We start from the raw sequence: 25,503 nt of genomic DNA on the forward strand, positions 1-25,503 counted from the left end.
CTGTTATGTGACTGATCCACTATAGCTGGAAGACAAGTAGTGACTAAGGGAACCTTCACCTTGCCCCCCCCCCAATTTTTTTTTTAGCAATTGTGCAAGCAATACCAGGAGAAAGGAAATGTTCAGTTACTGTCCTGTGACTTGATGCAAGGCAGGTCCCAGCAATGCCAACTACGGGCATGAGTGGGTGAGGGAAACTGATCAGCACTCATGCCAAAATTGTCTAATACCTCTCCTGTCATATGCATGTTTATTTCTGGAAGGACCATAGCTCACTGGTAGAACATCTTTGCATGCAGATGGTTGCAGGTTCAATCTCAGGGAGTATCTGAAACCCTGGAGATCCACTGCTAGACGCGGAGCTAGATGAACCAATGGTCTGACTCAGTAAAATTCAGTTTTCTATGTGTCTATGCATGTGGTTCCTGGGCCATACAGCTGCTATGGTGCGGGATTAGGGGTCCTGGGCAAATTGTGGAGAGGGGGGGATGAGTTTAGAAGAGAAAGTAAATTCAAAAGGCCTATGGAATATTTTTTAGGTGCCTGGCTTTTTCTTGTTTGTTTTTTAATGGCTTGAGGGGTGAAGCACGCAATCCCGAGACAAATGACAAGCCGGGAACAAAACAACAGCCAGAGACCACTGCTCCGTCTGTATGCATTCAGGCGATGTGTTGCGCATTCGCCCTCCAGAGCTGCCAAACAAGTCTCCACCTGGGAGAGGATGCTTTTTTGTTGACATCTCAGGTTGCCCGCTCGCTGCCATTGGTGGGTGGTTTTTTCCCCTCCTGGAAGGGAGGGGTCCGCCTGCAAGCCGAGGCTGGGGATGCTGCCCCCTGTCACATGATGGAAATTTCCACTCTTTCCGAAAGAGAGGAAAGGGAAGAAAGGAGAGGGAGAGGGTCTCTGCCCACACTTTCTTTGCGCGTCTTCTGAGCAACAACATCCTCATGTCCCAAGTGCCTCTACCTAAAAGAATTCGCCAGCATTCAAGGTGAGTAACTCACTGGAGATTTAACTCTCTTTCTCGATGAAATACTAAGCGGCTTTAAAGCCCCCCTTGAGCTGCTTTATTTTTATTTCCAAGGAATTACAGACGAGACGGCACAGCCAGATAATAGACGTTACCGATCTACAGGTATCTTTCTGTGTCCCCCGTAGGGAGGCTGCTGGACGACTGCAGCTTGGAAACGAGTGTCTCTCTCTCGGAATCCCGGGTTGGCTTTTCCCATTTCAAACCATCCCGCGTCGTTGGCGGGGTGGCCGCAGCTGCGTGTGTGTGTGCGCGCGTGTGGACTGCCAACCACGTCTGATCGAGGCTCTCGCGATCAGAGAAGGTGGCGGGGGGGGGGTGAGAAGAAGGGGATTCCAACTGACAGGCAGAGCCCTTGTGGGTGCCTATGTTTCTCACGCGCGTCGCTCGCCTCCATGAGAGGAGCGGGCGTTCAGACGTAATCGGTTCCGTGTCAACCCTTGAGCTGACGATTGCGCGAGCTAAGGAGAGAGGCGCGGAAAGTCGGTGTGGCAAGGAAATAGGGTCAGGGTGCTGGAGAGACGGGGTGCCAGGGACCCATCTCAGTGGGTGGAGACGGAATGCATATTGATGATCCAAAGTATATGGGGAAGCGTAAAGCAAAGTTTAGTTTCGGCCAGACGCTGCAGTGCGATTTAACTAAATACTGGGGTACAGGAAGGCTGCAGCCTGAGCTTGCAGGATGATCCCCCCAAAAAGCTCCGATTGTCCTTTATTCAGTAAGAAAGGCGCTCAAAAGCAGCAGCAGTTTACTTTGGCAACCAAGCGCAGCCGCAGCTGGCCAGGCTATATATGCGTTTCCCTCGTCTCCCTCCCTGGTCGTGACTCCCGCGAAGCATGGCTCCCCCGCCCGCCCGCCTTCCCTCGGCGGCTTGACCGCGGAGCACGACGCCCCCGACGGCGGAGAGGAGGAGCCTCTCACGGGAAGGTCTCTTGCGCACGCGCTCCTCTCCCAGCAAGCGGGGAGCCCCCTGCGCCTCGCCGCCCGCTTCCTTTGTCTCCGCCCGGGAGACGCTCGCCGCTCGGAGGCCGAGCTCCGTCTGGGCGCGTGGAGCCGCTTTGCAGGCGCTCGAGGCCTCCTCTTGGTCGAGAGCGAGAGGGGAGCGCCGCTTTGCTCCCTCCAAACGGCCCGGGGCAAGCTGAGTTGCGCTAGGAGGCTTCTCCCTCGAGGGGGCGCTGCAGAGCAACAGGCGCCATTTGGACACGCATGGACAGAGGGTTGGATGTGCTGCGTATCAACTCCCCCCGAGGGGGACAAGCGTCAGGCTTGCTAGAGAGATCTGGCTGGCCATTGGGATAACATAATTCTGCAGGAGATGAGCCTCTTATGTTCTGACATGTGTGGCTTCGCAAGCTGGTAGCCCCAGTTTTCATTTGAGTGGAAGGAATATTGCTGGCAAACTAGCTAATCTTTCCTGGGTAAGAATTGCCCAGCTAGCGGCCTGGGTATCTTTTCCCTGGGCACCTGAAGGAGAAGAAGCAGTGGAACTGGTGATCATGTGAAAGGTCCTATTATCCCCCACCAGCGATTTGAAGTAGGGACTTGAGCTTGTCTAGAAAGCAGGTGTGTTTGGGAATTTCCACATATACCCCTGTCTGTGGCTCTGATTTTGCATCAGTTCTGTCATAAACTTGTCCTGCAAGTTATAACCACCGCTGTGAGGTGGCCTTGTTAGATAGGGCCAGTGGAAATGGCAACAAAAATAGCGCTGCTCCTGCGAAACTGAAACAAAATGTTGCACTGCTCCTGCAAAAGCGGAAACAAAATGTTGCGTTGCTCCCACACAAAACAAATAAATGTTGCTCCTTTTAAATGTTCTAGCCACCAAGCCATGTTTTTCCCCCCAGAACACCCCATTTCACCACCACTCAACAGACTCTCAGTATTTCCTGGCTACTTCGCATGATCAGTTCTCGCTGGGCTGTTTTGAGGGGGGGTGGGTCAAGAAGTCATCTCCCATTCCAATCCCACCCCGGTTTTGTTTTTAACTTTTGCAAATTAATTGATGTACTGCGAGTCCGGGGGGTGGGGCTACTTTGCACCTGCCATTCCCAAAGCAAATAGTTCCGCAGTAAGAGAAGCTAGTCTTGAGGAAGACTTCTAATGCAATCCTATGCATGACCTAATGGTGCTGCACCACGACTATTAAAACAATAGTAGCCCATATGTGCATTGAAGGCCTTCAAAAATCCATCCCAAAATACTCAAATGCTCTTCCAGTTTACTGCTACTTATTGCATCAGTCCATCCTGTCTGAAGGGAATTCTTCCTGATTTGCAGTACTAAATTAAATGTTAAGTAAATGCATAAACAGGGATGGAGAAATATGTGTATTAGTTCCTCTTAGTTTCTCATTTTTCCATTCTTAAATTCAGTTTTCCACATTTCCAAGCAATATGCCTTTTAAAAAAAAAGAATCCTCACAAAAATCCATCAATTTTTTTGTACAATTTTCTCCTAATATATTTTTGTACGCAGTTTCAACTAATACACATTTTTGCAATCAGTTTTCCCCAATATAATGCAATTTTATGTAATTGTCATGAATATATGCCTTTGTATTCACACTTGCCCCTGATATATGTATTTGTTGGAGAATGAATAATTTGGAGAAGGGCTAATTTCAAAGGATAGCTGTGTTCACATTTTGGTTTGAGTAGTGCAACTTAGGTAGTTTCTTGTTAAAAGTGCAAATAAAATGGAATGTCTCCCCTGTCCCTATGCATATATAAGGGCATTTTTCTGCTTTGGAGTAAACCTTTACAGAAAAAGGAAACCATTGAGAAAATAACTGGTTCCAGAAGAGGAAGAGAGATAAGAAGGCAAGTTTGAGCCGCAGGATCATGGAAAAGAAACCGAGCCTATTTTTCTGTGTCATTTTTATCTATTTAGTCTGATAGACATAGTTGAAGGAACATTTTCAGATGTGGTATTGCTATACAAAAGCACAGGTCTTAGCTGAGGAACTAAAATGACGGCAGGCTATATTTTGTTGCATGATGTTTGTATATGTGTGTGTTATATACAGTGTCGGTGCCGGGCTCCTTTGACCCTATGCAGGGCTAACTGCTTGACTCCCTGCAAAAAAAATATTATTATTATTTTAATGCTAACTTCAATTTTCAAAAACATGTCTTGTAAAAATGATAAACTTCTTGTAAATTTAAAAGAAAAGCAAAACATTACCAGAAACTTTACAACTAATCGGTATAAAATTGTCCCTCAAAGATCAGTTTCTGCACCACTCTGAGATTTGCGCCCTAGGCAATGGCCTAATGATAGCATGGGCCCTGGTGATCTATAAAATGTGGAAATGATAGTGATCTTTCAAACGGTCCTTTATGTTTCTTCCAAAAGGTCCTCTGTTTCTTAGAAGCAGCATGGCAGCTATGTGATGTGGAGGTTGCTATGGTGAATCCACAGCCTTTATTTAATGCTGTACCAAAGTAAACAGCCACGCCATCGCAGCCATCTCTGTTAGTACTGTTATTCAGTAAGGCTGTCCGCACCACCGTCGCTGGTTGCCTCCCTCCCACCCCTTGTTTTGATCTGGAAGTTGTCTGCTGGAGAGGTCCAAGCAAAAGAAGAAGAAAGCAGTAGTTGAAAACAAAATCAACACTTTTTAATACAGCCATTATTTTTATAGGTGTTTTAGATATACTTCAGCTTAAAAGATGCAACTTCACCCACTTTTGTTTACGAGGAGACTTGTTCAATATCTCGTGCCCCTTCAAATAAAGTTGGCTAGGAATATGATTTGATCTGGTTATATACATTTTTTAAAAGCTGGGTCCACGCTTTCTGTTGGTCCCCCAAGGTAGTGTTCAAGTTATTGGGGGTTGATGGGGAGGAAGAGAATGTAGAGAGAAGATGTAATCAAATTCACAAGCCTCACTTCCTCCTCCAGTGTTGACCAACTCACAAGCCCTCCCCTTCCCCAAAATAGTGCCTAGGCAGGCCACTATGAGGGGAGGCAGGTTGCCTCTCCCCTATAATGTGTGGTGGGTGAAAACTTCCCTCCCCTGTGAGAGGATATTCCCAGATATTCTGCCCATTAATTAGCAGGAGGAACTGAACGTTGGGGGTGGAGATGCTGCTTCAGGTATACCTGAATGGTCAAGGCCATTTAGGACTTTAAAGGTCCGCACCAACACTTTGAATTATGCTTGGAAACGTACTGGGAACCAATGTAGGTCTTTCAGGACTGGTGTTATATGGTCTCAGCAGCCACTCCCAGTCACCAGTCAAGCTGCCACAATGGCCTTTTCACTTCTGGGCAAAGGAAACACGCGCCCTCTCTTCCCCACAAGAGTAACCATAGGGAAGGACATAAAAATATATGAAGAGCACTGTATGGTCAGGCCAATGGCCTGTTATAGTCCAGTATTCTTTCCCACCACGGCTAACCGTGTGCCTATGGGAAGCCTGAAAGCAGGAGTTAAGTGCATCAGCACTCTCCCCATCTGTGATTTTCGGCAGCTGGTTGGAAGAAGAAGATAAACTGCAGTCGTTTTAATGGATACATACTTGTTAATCCATAGTACTGCTTATAAATTTGGATATATTGGGCCGCGATGGGCATGTTTTGTACCTGTGGACTGGCTGCCTAGTGCATATATGTAGAAATGTCTCCTGTGCATTTATGACAAACTTAAAGTCCCGAGCTATATAGAAAACGTGAATCTTAAGTGCTCTGAGCTCCATTTGTTTCAAAGGCTCTGGCACAGTGAGCCACTTTGAGAAGTCGGCTGTGAGCTATTATGCATTACTGATACAGTTAATGTGTACTTTCAATAACTATTTAGGCTCTAGAGAACAGTCATAGATTAAATTACATTTTTAGAAAGAGAGCTCTTTATTAGAAATTTATTTTATTAATTTTGGATATGAGAGAGATGGGACATTTTTAGCCAATCCAATGATATTTCTGAGGATTTGTTTTTCTTTTCTGTGAACAAGAGTAAGAGCTGCATATGTTACATAAGTCTTAACAAAGTATTATTTTCTATATTACCAATAAACATTATTACCAATAAACTTTCCCATGTGAGCTGACATGGGAATAGGCTATGGAGATATATCTAAATCTATCCCTGCTTTGTTCTGGAAAATCTGAATGGATGGAACATGTTGTTTGTTCCATCTGACTATATGGAAAGCTGTTGAAGATTGCTGAGCAAGCCATTCTTTCTCAGCAGTTGGTAATGATGAGCGGAATAGAAGTGGGGGGGGGTAGAGAGGAAGAGAGATATTCAGGTAACTCAGGTTTCCCTGATGAAGTCACTTACACAGTCATTGTATGGTGGAACTGCGTCATATGAAGGTTCCCAGTGAGTGCAGTTTTTTGGAAAGTCGCAGAAAACTACCATAGTGGATTTTTGTCACACCTCATATCGCTCCTAAGACAGGTAGCTAGGCATGTCTCTGGTACTCCTATACAGTCAGAAACATGCAGAATTCCAGATTCTATAACCTAGTCTAATTTACCTAGGTAGGAATCTACCAGGATTCTAGGTAATATTCACTCAACCACACTCACTGCTTCACAGGCACCTGACGTGAGGCTATGTCCACATACAGTATCAGCCACGGTTCTTTTAGGGGTTCTGTTATCACTAAGGAATCATGCTACATTTATACAGGCACAAGCAAAAGTAATTTTTGTATTATGATAGGATTTTTGGAAAAGCGACTTCTAAAAATAGTAATATGTATTCTTAAAAATTGCACTGCCTATTTTGTTTTCCATTTTCTTAGTGAAATTTAAGGTTTTCTCACACTTTTTTTTTAAGCTTAGCAAGTAAACCCCACCGCACATCACTGTTTGGTACTATCTTCAAAAAGCATTGTCTAGGATAAATGGTTAACATACACCCGTTAATGATTAGCTTTGTTGATTCATAAAATAAATGCATACTCTGTCCTGGGAAGTTCATTGTGAAACTGATGGAAGAAGAGAGAAGAATCTTGGGTCCAACACAGGGAACCCCAGAATATGACCAAATAATGTACTACACCGGGACTCAGTCATGCATTTGTTCAACTGACAGTGTGCATGTCTGTTCAGAAGTCCCATTGAATTTAATGGGACTTACTCTCAAGCAAGTGTACATAGGCCTTCAGTCCAAATTGTGCTTTATCATGTAACTGCAAGCACATTCTTAATAAGATGCTGATTTTAAATAATAGATGAGTATGAACATAATTTGCATTGCATTACAATATATAAATGAGTCAGACCATGCTATGATTTGTTCATATTTGTTAGCAAATCTGAATTTAATGGAATAAGCTTTTAATAAATGCATTTTAGACACAATGACACTTGCCTTCAATAGATCATTTAATAAAGCATTTAGAAAAGTCACCATGCAAATTAGCTTATACCCTCTGGTGGCTAAAGATTGTACATTGCTAGTCCTGAAAAGCAACTCATCCCCTCCTGCCAGTTTTAGCAATCTGTTCTGATGCAAAACAGGAATGAGGAAGCTCCCAGCACAACTGCCAACCTGCCCATCAACAGAAGGGTACACTGAGTCTGCTACCAAAATAAAACCATCTGCAAATATCAGAGAACAGATTTTGAAGGAGGCCCATTCATATGTAGCCATGAGAACTGGCTATATCCAAGACCATGAAATGTAACTGTTCCAGCCTAAAGAGTCTAACCTCCACATTAACATACCAAATACCACTCACAACATACATGCTTTTTTCCATATTGTGGCAATGATGTGGAAGAGCTACCTGGTCCAGAAACCCTTCCTTGCTATTGTCACTTTCTTGGTTTCCTATCTCATCTCCTGCCACTTGGAATGAGAAACACACACCATGTGTGATATTCCTATCACATTTCAAATTAGACACATGCAGCCCATCCACAGTCTCTCTATACAGAAATCTTTCCCCTTCCTCACAAGCCCATGGCTCCTCTGTCACAAGTGTTTTAGAAATAATTTAAAGTAGGAATCCTAGGGAATAATACAATCACCTGAAAAATAAAATAATGAGTGGAAAGCGTATCCAACACACTAGTTTTAATGTGAAATGTAACTCACCATGGATTACTTCTTGCTATTGATAAAAACATCTGTGAATACTTTTTTTGATAGGCAGGCTAAACACACACACACACACACACACACACACACACTGGTGTATCACATCATATTTAAAGAGTGCCTCTGAGAAAGGATTCAGGAACAAATATGTACCAAAGCACTGGGCAGCGGTACTTGTGGAGTTCAAGCTAAGCAAACATCTGTTGCAAAGTCTCATAATGGGCTTGTTTTCTTAGATTCCCCCCCCCCCAAGGGGGTCATGGACACAACCTTGCAAATTGTGTTTTTGAGATTTACGAAATTGCAAATCAGCATTAGCACAAAATTACACCATTGTGTCATAAACACAGTGCAAGGATTCCTGATACGTGAAAATGCATTTGCTACCAAAAGATCCTTGCTCATTTTTCTACTTATTTTTTTGCATAGGTCGTTTGAGCAGGGCACCCATTTCATGATGATCCATTGCTACATGACTACAAAAAAATAATAATACAATTCAAAGACGTTGGGCCTCTTTTTATTATAATTTTTCCTTGAAAAAAACAAGCAAACATTGTCCTGTCAAAATATGGAAAACTTGCTTAACAATAGTTGCAAGGGTGCATTTTCATGGACATTTCTCCCACATGATCATTGCAAACATTATTGTGGCTTGGATGGTAGCTACAGGAAGCACACCTGCATCTTAACAGTCCAGCTCCATCCTCTTTCCCCACCCTACAAATGTTTGCCAAAGCTGTGCAGGTGGGTGGAGGGGAAGTAAATATCGTGCGGCAGAAATAATGGATGGAATGGAGAGGGGCATGAGAAGGGTAGTAGGAGAGACAGGATTGGAACACTCCTCTTCCTCCTCCTCTTTTCCTTTTTTTTTAAATCCCCACTTTCTCTGTAAAAAATAATAATGGGCTATTGTACAAGTTCCTATATGCCTGGCACATTCTGCTAAGCGTAACCAGTAGAATTATCTTAGCCAAAAGGTTTTTTTAGTAGATTGAAGGCAAACATCATTTAGAAGAGTGCAACCTTGCCAAATTCAGGCTTCTCTCTAATCTGCCGTGTATTGCATAACACAAGGAGGGTGTTGCTTCACAGAGCTTACATCACTTTTGAACTGGTCGCTTTCTCCCCTCTCTGCTGACGACCAAAAGCAAAGCCTCTGGTTCTTTATCGTTTATCATACACCCCTGGGCTGACCTCAGCCGAAAAGGTTGTCCCCAGGGATTTCTCACTGCGGTTCTCTTCACCCAGCATATTGTCGGGTGGGTGCTGTTTGTCCTCTGCATAGTATTGATCAGGCCTTGGTGGGTACGGCCTGGAGGAACATGGGTTCAAGTCGCTGCTGCCCAGCCATGAACTCTTTAGATGAGTCACAGACTTGTTATCAGCAACTGATCTCTTGGCAACGGGCTGGAACTTTTTACTGGCTTGATCACATTAGTCAGCACGGGAATTAAGCATTAACTTTTCCCCGTCTAGGTCTTCATCTTCTTTCAAAATGCCGGGTCATATGCTCAAGAATCAAGCTGCGGTATTTCACATGTAGGGGCTGGGATTGGGAGATGGGGTGGCGTGGAGGGGCGGGTGCAGTGAAGTAACAGCTCAAACACTTTGTGCTCTAGAAGTAGTTTCTCCCCATCCCACAAATGAACCATCTGCTTGAGGAGTTGAGGAGTGGTAAGAGTTGTGTCGGTTGTAGGTTATGGGGTGGAGGTGGCACTTGGGACAAGATGCCCTCAGTGGCAAGATGTCCTCACTGCCATCACAACTGCCCAAGGGAATTCAACTCAGGAAAGGCTCCCCCTTTGCCTGCTTGTCACTTCTGAATAAAGACAGGCTTTTTATGTCTGCTTTTCTGCAGTCAAATGATTCCTGCAAAGCATCCATAACAATGGTATCCATAACATTGGGCACAATGTGATGTCAGAATTGCCCTTTTCACTGATGGCATGCCAGTTTTAGAATATCTTTCCCTTTAAAATAGGGACTTGGTGCCTAATCTTTTTCTCACTTCAGTGCCCAGTGAAAACTTATCTGTTTGCAGAGGAATTTGCCGAGGATATCAGTTTTAATTAGTTATTTTCTGCATTTGGAAGATTTTGGTTTTAATTAGACTTGTCTTACATGCTTTTGTAATTAAGTGTGTTTCTTACGGTGATTGTTTCATTGAAACAAGATGTAATCATATTGAGCTTGTTTATAATGAAGGGCAGGTTAGAGATATTCTAAATAAATGTATAAATATAATAACAAATCTACAGAAAAGGTTGGCGTATTGGATAGAATGAGATGATAGAATCAGAAACCAACATTATTCTAAACTTATGTGGAATAATGGCTGATGTCTGTTTTTTTTAAGTGAGGAAAAGTCACAAAATGAAGCATGTTTGTTGAGTGTAAAAAATATTCTTTTGCTAGTGGTGCACTTAGGTAATTTTAGACTCTGGGCTTAACAATGTTATAGGAGGTGCTTTTTAAAAAGATGGTAATGTGTGTTATTTCAGTCTGGAGAGTGAGTCTTGTTATTTTGAGGGGTGCACCTGCTCATTCTGCTGAGTTGGGTTCTACATATCCACCCCAATGTTCTGTCCTGCTGGTATTACTAGATATATCCTTGAACTTTTTTTTGTATGTGTACTTTGTGAAGTTTGCTTTTCAGTAAAATCATAGGTAAACTTGTGAAAATGACAGGGTGAAAATTTGGTTTCTTTCTGTTGTGCCACATTCCAAAGGAAATTGGTTTGTTGTGTTTTTCATCTTCAAATCATTGTAAGGCTAATGGACAACAATTTTGGCATCTCTCAGTTATTAATTTTTCCAGTCTTGTTCCACATTTCCACAACAGTTCACAAATTGCTTTTTTTCTGAAGTCCTCATGAAAATTCATCATCAGCGTTTTAGTGTGAATATCTTCTAATAGTCAAATTTTCATGAAATGCAGCTTAATGTATTGCATTTTTTATGTTGTCTTCACTATATATACATTTTTGGGCACGTTTTATCCCAGCAAATACATTTCTTGTCTGGAGAACTGCATTTCAAAATTAGGAGAATTGCCAATTTTGAAGAAGAGCTGTGTTTCTGTTTGCATATTATTTCTGAAAGTGTGAATTAAATAGGTTTGCCTTCAAATGAGAACCCAGCTGAAGTGACTCAGGATAATGTATCTGGCAGAAGCCTTAACTTGTCAAATGCTAAATGTTGACCAAACTGCACTTCCCTTCTCATTCTGTGAATACTTACATGGCTTCCCCAGAGCCCTTTCCCTTCTCTCAAGGCAGGCATTTCCCCGAGGACACTTTTTCACAGCTGGATAAGTGTTGTGTCTTCGCTGCTGGTACACAGAAGGAGCTTGTCTAAGGTAGATCTATACCCTTGAGGGAATAGAGTTTCAAGAGTAGAGTGTGATGTGTGACCGGCTTTAATGCAGACCCACCTAATCCATATTTTACTCTTTGGAATCAAATGCACATTCGGGGTGGAGAATATATTTCTACCTATAAATTTGTTTTTTAATGTTGCACTGTGTCCAGCTACATGATTTCCCAATGGACAGTCAGAAATTGGACTGACGCAAAATGGGTACCTTACCTGATATTTCTAAATTGATAGATTGTTCCTAAATCTGTAATCATCACTGGTTTTCCATGGAACCGGGATGGCACTGATGATAGATTAAAATTAGAATTAATAAGAACAGAAATTAGAATGAATGCTGGTATGCGGGTAGAGGACTACCATAACTATTGATATAGTTTTGGTTTTGGTTATATGGTGGTTGGATTCAAAGGTGCTTGGCTTGTTGCAAAGTGTTGTGCAAGAGTTGCGCCCCATTCCCATTGATTTCCCCCCTCGCCCTGCAGCCCTTTCCCCCCATCCCTCATAGTTCAATCTAGAGAGTCTTCTGGTTCTCAGAGTACAACTTCTCAGATGTAAGTCCCATTGACTTCAGTGGAACTGACTCCCAGGTGATTGTATATACTCTACACTCTATAGCATTAAAATCTCAAAAGCAGACTTTCAGAGGTGGTTGGGAGAAGCTCTGGAATAGGACAGCTTCATTGCACAAGAACAAGGTGGCTTGTGCTTCTCTGGCCCTGACGTATTATTCCGTATTGACTATCTGAAAGTAGATAACAGAGGTTTGTTTTTGAGGTACTTTTTTAAAAAATAAGAGAAACCCAAACCTTGAATACTCATATTTCCTATGCAACATGGAATTAAGACAATAACTGTGGTTGTGCTTGGATCAATAAAATGATCCAATTCAGCATTCTATTTTCTGAGTTTGAGTATCCACAGGGAGGTTTAAGTGTAAGGTATGAGAACAATATCAATACCAGATGCTAATGCAAAACCTCTGGGAATCAGGTATACTGCCACTGATCATGGAAGTTCACAACTCATTTACTACCATGATTGACTTATCACTCTTATAGTAATATTTTTTCCATTGGCGTGTTAATTAGTGGCTTCTTGCAGCAAGGAATGTCATCGCTGATTCTGCATTGTGTGAAAAAGTACCTCACTCTGTTGCTCTTGCTTCTCAACCTCTTTGAAAACCTCAGCAGAGCATCTTTGTATTTGAGGCAAGGAGCAAGATAAAAACAAGAGTAGCTGTTGACCTCTTGCAGTCTTGCTTTAGTCTACAGAAATTGTAATAGCCAGAAAAAATACCTTATAATTCTTATGTCGCTTCTTTGAAAGTACAGATGAGTGAAATAGGCAGCCTACAGTTGCAAAAATCTGTGTCAGACCTTCTACAGATGTGCATTTTGTACAACTTCCAAGTCCAAAAAGCAAATAGCTCCAGTAACAGTGATGTTTGACCTGAACGTGCACCAGGAATTTTTTTTATCTTTTTCCTCTTTTTTTAAAAAAAAAGAGCTGACGCAAGTAGGACAAATGGAGGTGTTGGGTTCTCTTCATTGATGATTGGTTTATCTGATACACTCCCATTTGCTTTTAAATCGTTGTCTAGCTCTAGAAGGTCTTAAATGAGAAAACTCTGAAAGACAGGTGCCATTTTTAAATTAATAAGTTATATCTTGGTGTGGAAACAAGAGAAAGAAAGAAAGAAAGAAAGAAAGAAAGAAAGAAAGAAAGAAAGAAAGAAAGAAAGAAAGAAAGAAAGGTATTTTTTGCAAGATTCATTATGCTTTTAAGTAAGGGGATCTTAAAATCAATATGAAATTAACAATTCATATTTAAATACAAAAGGGTTAAAAAATATTCAGTGTAGCAGATTTCATATCCTATTTTTTTACTGCCAAATGTTCAACAGTTGGAATTGACTTTGTGTGCATGTGTGTGTAGAAATTCCATACAATCTTTGATTCTAAATTGTGAGATAATTTAGCTATCATTGGCTAGATTTGATTTATGTAGCTAATTATTACATTCATAATTGACCAAAGAAAAGGGGAGGTTTTAATTTTGCTCATCTTATCATGGAGGTCACGGAGCTTTTCATCTTCAAAAACGTTAATGCTTTATTTCCCAGAAGGGAGTGCCTTTGTGGCTCTCAATGAAATCTTGTCTGCAGTGCGATTGGCAAATTAATGCAAGTAATAGCGAGTTAAATTCCCGTCAATCTAGAAATTGAAAATGATTAGGTCCAATTCATTTGCTTCTCTGTTTCCTTGTGTTTTCTACATGGAGCAAAAGACAATATACAGGAGTTTCCTGGGTGGTCTCCCATTCAGTTGCTGATCAAACCAGAACCAGCGTAGTTTCTACAAAATTGCTGTCTTCAGGCAATACCCCACACCAATGGAATTTAGTTGCATGGAAGTCTATACCTGTAGAAACATGCAAGATTTACAACCTGCAAACATGGATGTTATCAAATCTGTGGCTTGATAATTAGATATGCTCTTCAGAAAATGGGGCCCAACTCTTCATTGTACTTAAAGGAATGTAATATTTCTGTGGATGTGGTTTCCACTAGGGCTGGCCCACCCATAAGGCAAGGTGAGGCATCCGACTCAGGTGGCGGGTTCCATAGGGCCAGCAGATTTTGCCTGCAAGGAATGCATCACCCACTGCTGCTGCTGCCGCCATGGTAGCAGTGACAGTTCCAGCATTAGAGACTGGGTCTGCCTTCCCTTCTGCAGCGCCCCCTCATGCCACCTTGGCAAATAGGAGGCACTCCTGGTCACCTCCCAACTTTGTTTCCAATGTAGATCTTTATTCCCCACTTACTCCTGATGTGCCTCTTCACTGGTGGGGAGAGCACCAATTGCGGTTTTGCCTGGATACCGCTGACAGCTTGCAGAACCCATGGCCAGGGGCAGATTTTGGTAATCTTTGATAATATGGCACCCTGAGCGAGGCTAAAATTTTGTGGGGGGGGCATGCATTTTCTCAGTTATGGATCTTTTCAACTTTGCGCCCCATTGGCTCGGCTTCCTGTGTAGGGGAATGTCAAGGCTCCAGGAAAGCTATTCCTCCCCCCGGTTGCAGCAAGAGCAGAGGGAACAAAGTAGAGTCCTTTTAAATGAATTTTATTCAATCCTAATATAAGGGACAAAAAAATGCAACAAGCCTTAACAACGGCATTGCTCCAAACTGGCCTCCTCCTCCCTCCTCCCTAGCAACAGCATCTTCCCTTATGGTGGCCACTTGTGATCAAATGTCTTTGAGTCCTTTGTTCCTGTACTCTTAAGAAACACCACGTTCTGGGAGAAGGGGGGGCCAGAAATACTCTTCTGTGACAACGTGTCATATGGCTGCCCTGCCGTGCCCCCCCCCCTTCTTCTAACACTTCCCAACTTTTTTGTTGGGAGTCTCTGTGACTTTCCTCAAACCCCTCAAAGCTCTGCTGTATATCAAAGCTGTCTCCCTCTTCTTCTGCAACATCAGGAGAAAGGGGGGTTGGTTTCCACCATTCCTCCTCCTCCATCTTGCCCTCTTGAGTCCAATCCCTGATAGGGAACTGCTTGAATCCAGTGCTGCCATGGCTCCAGATAACTCCAAGATTATGAAGTTTCGGGATATGCCTACATAATCCTTCCACCTCCTTTGAAACCAGATGGGGCCCACACACCTAGGAAGCTCCCATAAGCAAATCATTGTTTTGTGTTGATGCCTCTGTGCTCCATTGGCAGAAATATCTGCAGTACTGGGTGAAATATACAGCTCGCATTGATGGTACACAAACATAAATAATGTTATACCCCATTTGAACAGCTTCAGAGTTTGCACGCACCAGCAAGGATTGTGGAGTTGTTAAGGTTTACTCAGGCTTTCCTTGAATCTGTTTACACAGCTAGAGCATCCCAGGCAATTGTACAGCCTGTCCTATTCATGCTTAATGAAATGTAAGTCTCTATTTAATAGTGATGACATCTAAGTGAGGATTTTTATGACTGTATCCTTATCGCACTATTCCAGGGGTCAGCAAACGTTTTCAGCAGGGGGCCGATCCACTGTCCCTCAGACTTTGTGGGGGGCCGGACTATATTTTGGAGGAAAAAAATATGAACGAATTCCTATGCCCCACAAATAACCCAGAGATGCATTTTAAATAAAAGGACACATTCTACTCATGTAAAAACACGCTGATTCCCGGACCGTCCGTGGGCCAGATTTATAAGGTGATTGGGCTGGATCCGGCCCCCGGGCCTTAGTTTGCCTACCCGTGCACTATTCTCTAATCAGAAGGAAAGCCCATATAGTTCAATAGGACTTGCTCCCACGTCAATGAGTATAGGATTACAACCTTAGTCGCATTCTTTGTTCACCATCTTGGGTCAATCTCGGGTCACCATGTGCCTGCTATGAGTTTTGAACTCTGTCTGATGGTCTTGGTTACACTGTCAGGGTCACCTCTCCTGTGATGGAGAGAGAATAGGCAAGTGACTGTGTTCTAAAGAGGCATTTTACTTTATTTGGACTCAGTTTAGTTTGATTCTGCAAGCCAATCCAAGATAGAAGCAATTTAAGCGTTTCTCAGGTTAGAATAACACACTATAGGAAACAAGTCCTCCGTTTCAATGTTGGACTAAAACAATATTGGCCTGAATCCAGCTTTAATTTTATTCAGCTAGTTGCAGAGACAACCACATATGGGATGCACAACTTGCATCCACATTGCAGAATGCACCCAGAAAATTCAGTATGCCCCAGATGAGCATTGGGATATGGATCCACATCCAAGCGTGCATTGATTTGCAAGTAAATCGGATGTGCACAACGAAGACTGTACAAGGATCTGCCTTGCTAGATTGTAGTGATCATTTTGTAAACCAGGTTTCAGCTAAACTGGAAAAACAAAAAAAAGACATTATAAATGCCTTATAACATTGTGACACCAGATGGTGCAGTAGAGCTGAAATCATGAAATGTTCCATTGTGAACTTTAAAACAGGTTTTTCCCCAGAGCATTTTAGAGTGTTTTTTAATAGCTATGTAGATGCAGGCCCAAAGCTATAGCAAAAAGGGGGGGAAAGTTGAATAAATACTAATTCTCTGTTATATATTATATATATATATGTGTGTGTGTGTGTGGGATGCAGGTGGCGCTGTGGGTTAAAGCCTCAGCGCCTAGGACTTGCCGATCGAAAGGTCGGCGGTTCGAATCCCTGCGGCGGGGTGCGCTCCCGCTGCTCGGTCCCAGCGCCTGCCAACCTAGCAGTTCGAAAGCACCTCCGGGTGCAAGTAGATAAATAGGGACCGCTTACCAGCGGGAAGGTAAACGGCGTTTCCGTGTGCGGCTCTGGCTCGCCAGAGCAGCGATGTCACGCTGGCCGCGTGACCCGGAAGTGTCTCCGGACAGCGCTGGCCCCTGGCCTCTTGAGTGAGATGGGCGCACAACCCCAGAGTCTGTCAAGACTGGCCCGTACGGGCAGGGGTACCTTTACCTTAAATCTTTCCCTTGAATAATGTCAGTAAAAAAGAATTTAGCTATTTTTCCTCTGGAAGATTAAATTTTTGTGGTTACTTGGATTTGGGAACTTTTTAGCTAGTTTTTCTTTATGTGATTTTAAACTTTCTTTCAGGTGACATTTTACTTTCAAATATGCTACTGTCCTTTTAAGTTCAGATACAGATTTTGAATATGCATTGGGTCATAATGCAATGTCAATCTGCTGGCCAGAAGACAAAATAGCTTGCCAGAGGACAAAATAACATGGCAAAGACAACATAATTTTGTGTTGCTCTAACTGGAGTTCCTTGTATCTCAGCAATCAATCCTCTGAAATGTTAGCCTAGTTTTCTCTGACCTAATGCCAGATTAGGTGATCACTTTCACACAGGGACTGGAGTGATCAGACAGAAAGCCATATGCAGTTTGCCTGTCTCTGGTAGGAAACTATATCAAACAGCATGGTGTTTTTTCCTTATTGTTTTCTTTAAAAATGATACTGCATATTTTAAATAACAGGCTTTGCTATCTGCTTTTCAATCTGAAGTCTTTAACTTCAAGCCACTGGATGGGTACTGGAAAATATGCTTATGTTCTCTGCACATCAACTCTTCAATGTTTTCATGCTATAAATAAATATATGACAGGACGTTTGTTGGGAACGGTATGTTTACACTCAACAAAATGGTGACAGTTTTTTCGTTGTCAAGTGACTAATATTGCTAATAATGAAATTCTTATTAAACTTGGGGCTAAATAAATTTCAACTGCTTGTGCTGCTGAGATTTCTCATAACTTTAAGTTCTGCAACATTCTGAATGCCATTTTGAATGCTAAAATATATGGGGGGCTTTCAAGTTTATGGGACTTAATTTTGCTGGAACCCTATATCCAATTAATGTGTTATACTGGCAGATATAGAGTTGAAGTGTTGATAGTGAACAACTATGTATTCTATTTCCTTGCCTGTGGTTATTCTCAGCAGTAACCATGATTGTAAGTAATTGAATATTTCTTAAGCCATTGAAAAATGTGCCGTTCAAATATTCTATAGGAATTAGAGTTTGGCATGTATCTGTGCATTTGGATCAGGAATGCAAACTGCTTTCAATGTCAATTAATTACAAATGCTAATCAAAATGGCCATGCCTGTAATAGATAAAGATATAGATATTAAAAAAGAAACAGATGCAGATAAGAATATATTATTTTGTCAAATAGATGATGGAAAGTTTTGTGCAGACATCTTGAGTTGATGAATTTGTGGGTGGTTTTGGTATAGCAGTTTTATCGCAATTGTGGTGTTGGTAAAACGGGGAGGAAGGGAATCAGGTGTGCCACCTTGAGCTCATTTGAGGAAAGGTGGGAATGTCAATGATGATGATAATGTCCTTCAGTCAAGTGCTACAATCCTATTTAATACAGGGCTTCACATGAATTCTGAAATACACATGGAGCTGCTGGGCATGTGGGTTCCCCATTCACATCAATGAAAGGAGCTGACCCGTGCAGGCAGAAATAATGTTTGATCTTGTCCGACTACATCAGTCGCTACATCAGGGCAGCTATACTGCATCTCTTTCAGATGGATGATGACTTGTGTGACTTATCATTCATATTATTTCCTCTTTTTTGCTCTTATTTTTTGTGAGCTTCCTTGACCCAGTTTTTAAAGGAAAGGCTGGCTTAAATAAATAAATGTGACATATTAATGATAATAATAATGCTGAAGAAAGCACCTTGATTATTAAGATATAATTCTTCCCTACATCGTTTTGAAAATAAACTCTGGATAGAATTTTAATTTACTCAGAATTTTCCCAGAGGGCAAATGTAGTCTTAAAAAAACAAAATGAACATAAACCCGAGTGATGCTCCCACACATTTTACCTAATTTGAGGAATTTTTTAATGAAGTCTTCGTTTTTCTGTTTATAGAACGGAGTGTTCTGAGAGTCAACATATTGCGAAGGCGGAAGCTTTAAAGCAGAAGGTACAGTTCTGTTGACACTGAAGACGCCTCGGGGTTGTGTGTGTGTACTCGAAATCGCTGACAGCTCAAATGGATCGCATGGAACTGCGAAAAGTCAACACAGACCTTGACGAGGAGAGCAACAGCGGCGACAGCACTGAAGACACCTATACCGATATGGGAGATCCAGAAAAGGCCACTATTAGCAGGTACAATTAATTGCCAGAATGAGAAGGTAAAAAAGGCAAGCCCACCCACTCGGTCGTTACTTGAGGAACAAACAGTTCTAAGTGGGTCACACATCACAAAATTTAATGATAATGTACACTGTTCTGCTTAGTACAGTTGCATTTAATGAGTTAAGCAAGGCATCCGTCTACATTTTGTAGGAATTCTACATGTCAAGATAGGCTTTCCTAAACAAAACTGCTTCTAGCAGGTGCCAGAAATAGTGCGGTGAAGGCACCTGTCTGATGTCAATTGGCAAGGAGTTCCAAAGTTGTAGGCGCAGCCATAATGAAATAATGATTTCATACAAGGGAAAAATGAGTATCTTGGGGCACTCATACCAGTGCCAGTTCTGCACTGCAGTTATTGTAATATCGTTGAGATTTCTAAATATTATTGGAAGATGCTTTGCGGAGAAGCTTTCTCAAAAAGTGGGGTATACATTTATTAAATAAAGCAATGCCGGTGTAAAACCAAAGCCTGAATTTTAAAGTGCAAAGACATTTATTTCTTCTTTCCTTGCTTATTTCTTCGTTTCTTTGTTTTGTTTTTAGTCACTTTGTTGGTGATGATGCCGAAAGTCAGAAGTTCCTTACCAACGGCTTTCTGGGCAAAAAGAAACTGGAAAATTATTCAGATGAATATGTAAGTCCCTTAGTCACAGTTGAGTTGCATCGGTGTCCTTGCAGATGCATAACATAACTAATGGCACATTTTCCTTGTTCTTTTCCAACAGAATCCAGGAGATATTTCATTTGGAATGTCATCATTTAACCTGAGCAATGCTATCATGGGCAGTGGAATCTTGGGGTTGTCCTATGCCATGGCCAACACTGGAATCATACTTTTTGTGTAGGTATCCACAATGTAGTGGGGGTGGGGGGAATGGGAGAGTCTTAGTTGGAGGTATGATATCCTGAAATAAGAAATTGTGTGTGTGTGTCTCTCTCTCTCTCTCTCTCTCTGTGTGTGTGTGTGTGTGTGTGTGTGTGTGTGTGTAATGGGTTGGGTCTAGACTTAGTCATGTTCAGAGTAGACCTACTTTTGTTGCAATAATGCAAGGACATTGGGGAAGCATTGCAGAACAACAAATACATCCACCACTAATGCACTATTAGTGGGTCAAGGACGCGGGTGGCGCTGTGGTCTAAATGACTGAGCCTCTTGGGCTTGCCAATCAGAAGATCGGCGGTTTGATGGGGTGAGCTCCCGTTGCTCGGTCCCAGCTTCTGCCAACCTAGCAGTTTGAAAGCACGCCAATGCAAGTAGATAAATAGGTACCCTTGCAGCGGGGAGGTAAACAGTGTTTCCATGCACTCTGGTTTCCATCACAGTTGCACCAGAAGCGGTTTAGTAATGCTGGCCACATGACCTGGAAAGCTGTCTGTGGACAAATGCTGGCTCCCTAGGCCTGAAAGCGAGATGAGCGCCATAACCCCATAGTCGCTTTTGACTAGACTTAACCGTCATGGGGTCCTTTACCTTACTTTTGACCTACTTTTGTTGCAATAATGCAAGAACATTGGGGAAGCATTGCAGAACCACAAATCACATCCACCACTAATGCACTATTAGAGGGTCAATGACACGTTGCAGAATACAGCTGTCAAGAAACAAGGCAGAGGAGGTGTCTGGAAAGGCACATGCACAATTCAGTACTGTTATCAATGCTGTGGTCACATCCAAGACTGTGTCTCCCTCACTCAGGATCCCATATCACACTTTGAGACATGCCTTAGATACTTAATCCAAAAATCTATCTAATGCATTTATTATTGGTCAACTATCCTGCCTATAGCTTGGCTATGTTAATTTATATTTGTGTAGGGGGGGAGTCTATCTCTCTGTGTGTATACCATGACATAGCAGCAACGTTGCAATTCCAACTGTGACAAATATGCCATAGGAATAAATAACTCACTTAATTTGTATTTGTGGGATCGAAGTGATACTACCCCTACTGTGGAGACTGGAAGAGAATGCTCTCTGTCCATATGGCACTAAATCTGAAACTCTGTGAATAGAAATATGTCTATAGACACGCTGCCCCCTAACATCTGACCGTGCCAAATGCTAACTGTGATGGCATGTAGCTGACATACACTATCCATATAGCATATGTTTTGACAGGCAACAGCAGATGCGCCTGAACAACTTTCAAACTATATAGCTAGACCAATCAGTCTGGGAGACATCTTCTTACAAAGCTTTCCAGATCAGCAAATGATTTTATTCCTTAAAACTTGTGTTGTGGAACTTTCCAATTTGGAGAAAGGCTGAATGAAAAGTTTAGATCGTTGTCTTGCATTATTTAAAAAGAAAAGGAGGAACACTTTTGGTGTTCTTCAAAAAAGCAGAGACCTGAGGGAAGCACATTGTTGCATTGGTAAAAAAAGACACAATATAAAGCTTTTAAATATACTTGCTCTATTTGGGAATCTGTGGGTCAAACTGCATGCTATGTTAAATATATTTTAGCATTTAATATGCCATAGTTTTAGCCATGTTTTATTCTGTTTGGATTTAGACTAGATAAGATATATAAAAAAACTCTTAGAATACACTGAGGAATGTTGTCTTTGTAGGCCTTTGAACCTTATAGTCAATGTCCTTCAGAATGAAAGTTCTTTCCCCTTTACTGAACTTAAAGTAGCACACCTGACTTGATGTCTCTACAAAGGAATGGATAACTTATCTGTGTAGTTCATTTTATCCTTGCTCATGGATTTATAACTTCTGTTCTTCCTTACAGAATCCTGCTGCTCAGTGTAGCCATAATGTCTCTCTATTCGGTTCACCTGTTGCTGAAGACATCTAAGGAAGGAGGTGTGCCATTTATTATCTAGGTGGTGGGCGAGTCATTTGAGGAGACCACATCCCAACCAGGCAGACAAAAAAATCAAGTTTAACTTGTGCACTGTTTGGCACACTAAAGACAGAAATAGCAAAGAACAATGACCCAGATCTTTTCAGGAACAATAACAGTGTTGTCACAAGCCCATATTATGGCGGCCAGCTTTTATGCCCCACTGCCTGACTGGACATGGAAGCAACCAATACCCAATCAGTCAGTGAGGCACGGCCCACCAGTGGGGCCTCTGATTGGCCCATTTGATTTTCACTTTTTGGAGGGCAGTCCCGCCCTTTGGCCCAGCCGGCCAGGAAAATTCCCAAATGGCCAGCCAAAACTCATGTGCTCTGGCTGCCAGGGATAGTGGCTGAATCTGAGGGGCCACAATTGTTGGCCACCCAGGAAAGGATTATGGGCACAAACCAGAATTAAGCAGTCTTAATTTCCATTGATTTCCATTGATTTCAGGGGGGGAGAGAAACAATCACATACTTAGACAATGGCCCCACTATTATGCATGGTTACCCTCTGAATTTGCTTCCTACAGAGGGTTGTGCAAAACCCAATCAATGAAAAGATATTTGAAGTAAAATATTTTCTTTCCTGTTGCTCCTAGGTTCACTAATATACGAAAAATTAGGCGAAAAGGCATTTGGATGGCCTGGAAAAATGAGTGCTTTTGTTTCTCTTACAATGCAGAACATTGGAGGTGAGTGGGAAATGTCTTTTTAATGAGAGGGTTTAAAATGACAGTAATTTTCTTATAATCAAGAAATGGGGGGGGGATGTCTGCTGTTGGTGCCACAGCAGCCCTGAATGCTGCACCATAGAAATAAACTCTTAATTATGGGACCCAATACAGTAATTACCATACAATGACATTTCTGATACTGAAAGCTATTTTTATACTCATGTTAATGCCCCATAGAGAGAGGCTAATGCATGGCATTCATGATCTACTTAAAAGCCTAAATACAATATACAATGTTACCCTTTCCTCTGTTATATTTGGCCGCCAAGGTTGTATGCTTCCTAATTTTGATCCTTTATAGCTTACATTGGGCTGGGGAACGCTTTTTTCTCCAAAGGGCCGCATTTCTTCATGGTGACTTTCCAAATGCCAGTGACGATGGCGCCCAAAGCCAAAGTGGGTGTGACTCTTGCCTTTGGCCTGGTTCTGACCTCATTAATCCTGTATAATACTTGAAGCATAAGCAGAGCAGTGAAATGAAATCACAGGAACCCAAAATAAAATGGGAAGTACTTTATGTGCTGTGCGTTGCTAGCTTATCATTGTATAGTGGTACCTCAGGTTATATACCCTTCAGGTTACATACGCTTCAGGTTACAGACCCCGCTAACCCAGAAATAGTGCTTCAGGTTAAGAACTTTGCTTCAGGATGAGAACAGAAATCGTGCTCCAGTGGTGCAGTGGCAGCGGGAGGCTCCATTAGCTAAAGTGGTGCTTCAGGTTAAGAACAGTTTCAGGTTAAGAACAGACCTCCAGAAGAAATTAAGTTCTTAGCCCGAGGTATCACTGTAACAGCACAAAATGTACTTCATTTTTCTCAGGGAATCAAAGCCTGGTGGCCTAGTGGGCAGGCTGGGGGCACATTTTTTGAGGCAGCACCAGGCACCCCCACAATGGAATCCCTCATCGGAGCCTGAATCAGTCCAACACCACCAGCCACAGCAGAGAAAGGAGACTCGCCACAACACTGCTGTTTATTCTTCTCATTTGTGCTGCGGCATGCTGCCACCGGCAGCTCTACTCCCAAGTCAGGCTTGACCCGGGGGTGCAGCGGGCTCCTTTTGTGCCCTGTCCCCTTGTGGGGGTCCCCTACATGTCTGCCCTGGGTGGAGCTAGCCTCCACTCTGCCGCTGTCAGAGCCAACCGACAATATCCTTTGGAAGAGCCGAGTTCAGAGTACAGTAGTTGTGGATGCTTCAGTGTTAAGAAACAAGGCACTGTGGTTTTATCCTAACAAAGCAATAATTAGAATGAACTACAATGCCCTGTTTTTGAGTGTGATGGGAAGGTTTGGTTTATTCAAAAGCAAATGAAGAAGTTTTCAGACTCCTCCTTTTGCCCAAGCATGGATGAGAGGAATGCGACAACCCATGCAGGCTGTGATTGATTGTTAGGTCTGAACCAAGCCATATGAAAGCATCCTTAATGACAGAAGAACAACCTCAAAATGAGCTGTAACTGTTCTGATCAAAGGGTAAGAAAGCATTTGGGCTTCTGGTTGTCACATATAGGAATGTAAGGGCCATTGAAACAGGTGGGTAATCCCAGCACCACTATTACAGTGATGATGAGAGACTTCAGAAGCAAGGGAGGATGTTCCAGAGTTTAAAACTCATAATTTTCTGAATGAATGATTTCCCCATGTAAGCTGACATGAACAGCATTTCTGTTTAACTGAAAATTTAATGATCTGAATGTTTTGGATACCCTTTTTCAGACCTTGTCATCATACTCTGTTCATCCTTTCTCGTTTCAGCAATGTCAAGCTACCTCTTCATTATTAAGTACGAACTTCCAGAAGTACTCCGAGCATTTCTGGGGCTTGAAGAGAATTCTGGGTATGGGCTTGGTTACATTTCTTTAACTCAGCGAAGTTTCCTTATAACCTCAGCAGATTTGATTGATACATGGCTATTCTGTCTTCTCATTCTAGGGAATGGTATCTAAATGGGAACTACCTTGTGATATTTGTGAGCATTGGTGTGATTCTTCCACTTTCACTTCTGAAGAATTTAGGTAAACCAATCAACTACCTTATTAAAATACATCTATAATGACTTATCTCTATCAAACTCTTAGAGTTGGTCGTCTAATTTCACCTGTGGTTTAACTGTGCATTCACTTTGTTGTTTTTGTAGGGTATCTTGGTTATACAAGTGGATTTTCACTTACCTGCATGGTATTCTTCGTAAGTGTGGTAAGTAATTATAGGAAATGGTGTAGCAACATTTGCAGAACAATGCGTGTATGTGTAATATATGTGTGAGTGGTAACAGTGTGCTTATATAGTGTGGACTGTGGCCAGGGGTGCTGTTAGAGACATATCACATTCAGGGCACAGGAGCAAATTGGTGCAAATTTGTTACACTTGCTGATTGAAATGTATAGATGCAAATTTAGGATTCTGAGCAAATTGAAGATAACTGGGGTCTCACCTGTAAACAAAGTTTTTTCACACACAAAAAAGGTTTAAAAGAAGGGGAAGAGGGAGGAGATCTGGGACCTCAGAACAAAAAAACAAGACTAAGTCTACACCATAACTGTTGCAACAGAAGTTTGAGCCTGTGGTTTAGGAAGTGTGCTGAGTAGCCCAGAGTGATAAAAACGAGACAAGATCGCGGCGTGGCCTGGCCATGTTGCGAATGAGTTTAGAGAAGAAGCAGAGCAGGGTAACTCAACCATGAAAGGTAGAGCTGCAACAGTAGTCTCACCTCAGCAGTGTAGTTAGTTGTAGCTTACTT

At 42.3% G+C, this 25,503-nt stretch overlaps 1 protein-coding gene across 4 annotated transcripts in view; it reads left to right on the plus strand.

The window, feature by feature from the left end:
* The first annotated feature begins 253 nt into the window (after nt 1-253).
* The window catches only part of SLC38A4 (solute carrier family 38 member 4), a 34,507-nt gene continuing 9,257 nt past the window's right edge, over nt 254-25,503 (plus strand). Inside the window, exons 1-9 of one of the 4 annotated variants that reach the window (XM_083699311.1) lie at nt 254-991; nt 18,899-19,141; nt 19,715-19,805; nt 19,897-20,012; nt 21,913-21,986; nt 22,628-22,720; nt 24,519-24,600; nt 24,696-24,778; nt 24,901-24,959. In XM_083699311.1, coding sequence (XP_083555437.1) covers nt 19,023-19,141; nt 19,715-19,805; nt 19,897-20,012; nt 21,913-21,986; nt 22,628-22,720; nt 24,519-24,600; nt 24,696-24,778; nt 24,901-24,959 — 717 coding nt within the window. In that variant the 5' untranslated portion in view covers nt 254-991; nt 18,899-19,022. Of the gene's footprint in view, nt 992-9,696; nt 9,770-13,080; nt 13,227-17,210; nt 17,401-18,898; nt 19,142-19,714; nt 19,806-19,896; nt 20,013-21,912; nt 21,987-22,627; nt 22,721-24,518; nt 24,601-24,695; nt 24,779-24,900; nt 24,960-25,503 lie in introns of those variants that run through there. The other 3 variants (XM_083699310.1, XM_083699309.1, XM_083699308.1) reach the window with 3 other exon arrangements.

This window comes from Podarcis gaigeae (genome assembly GCF_964106915.1).
Source record: "Podarcis gaigeae genome assembly, chromosome: 10".
Classification (NCBI taxonomy): domain Eukaryota; kingdom Metazoa; phylum Chordata; class Lepidosauria; order Squamata; family Lacertidae; genus Podarcis; species Podarcis gaigeae.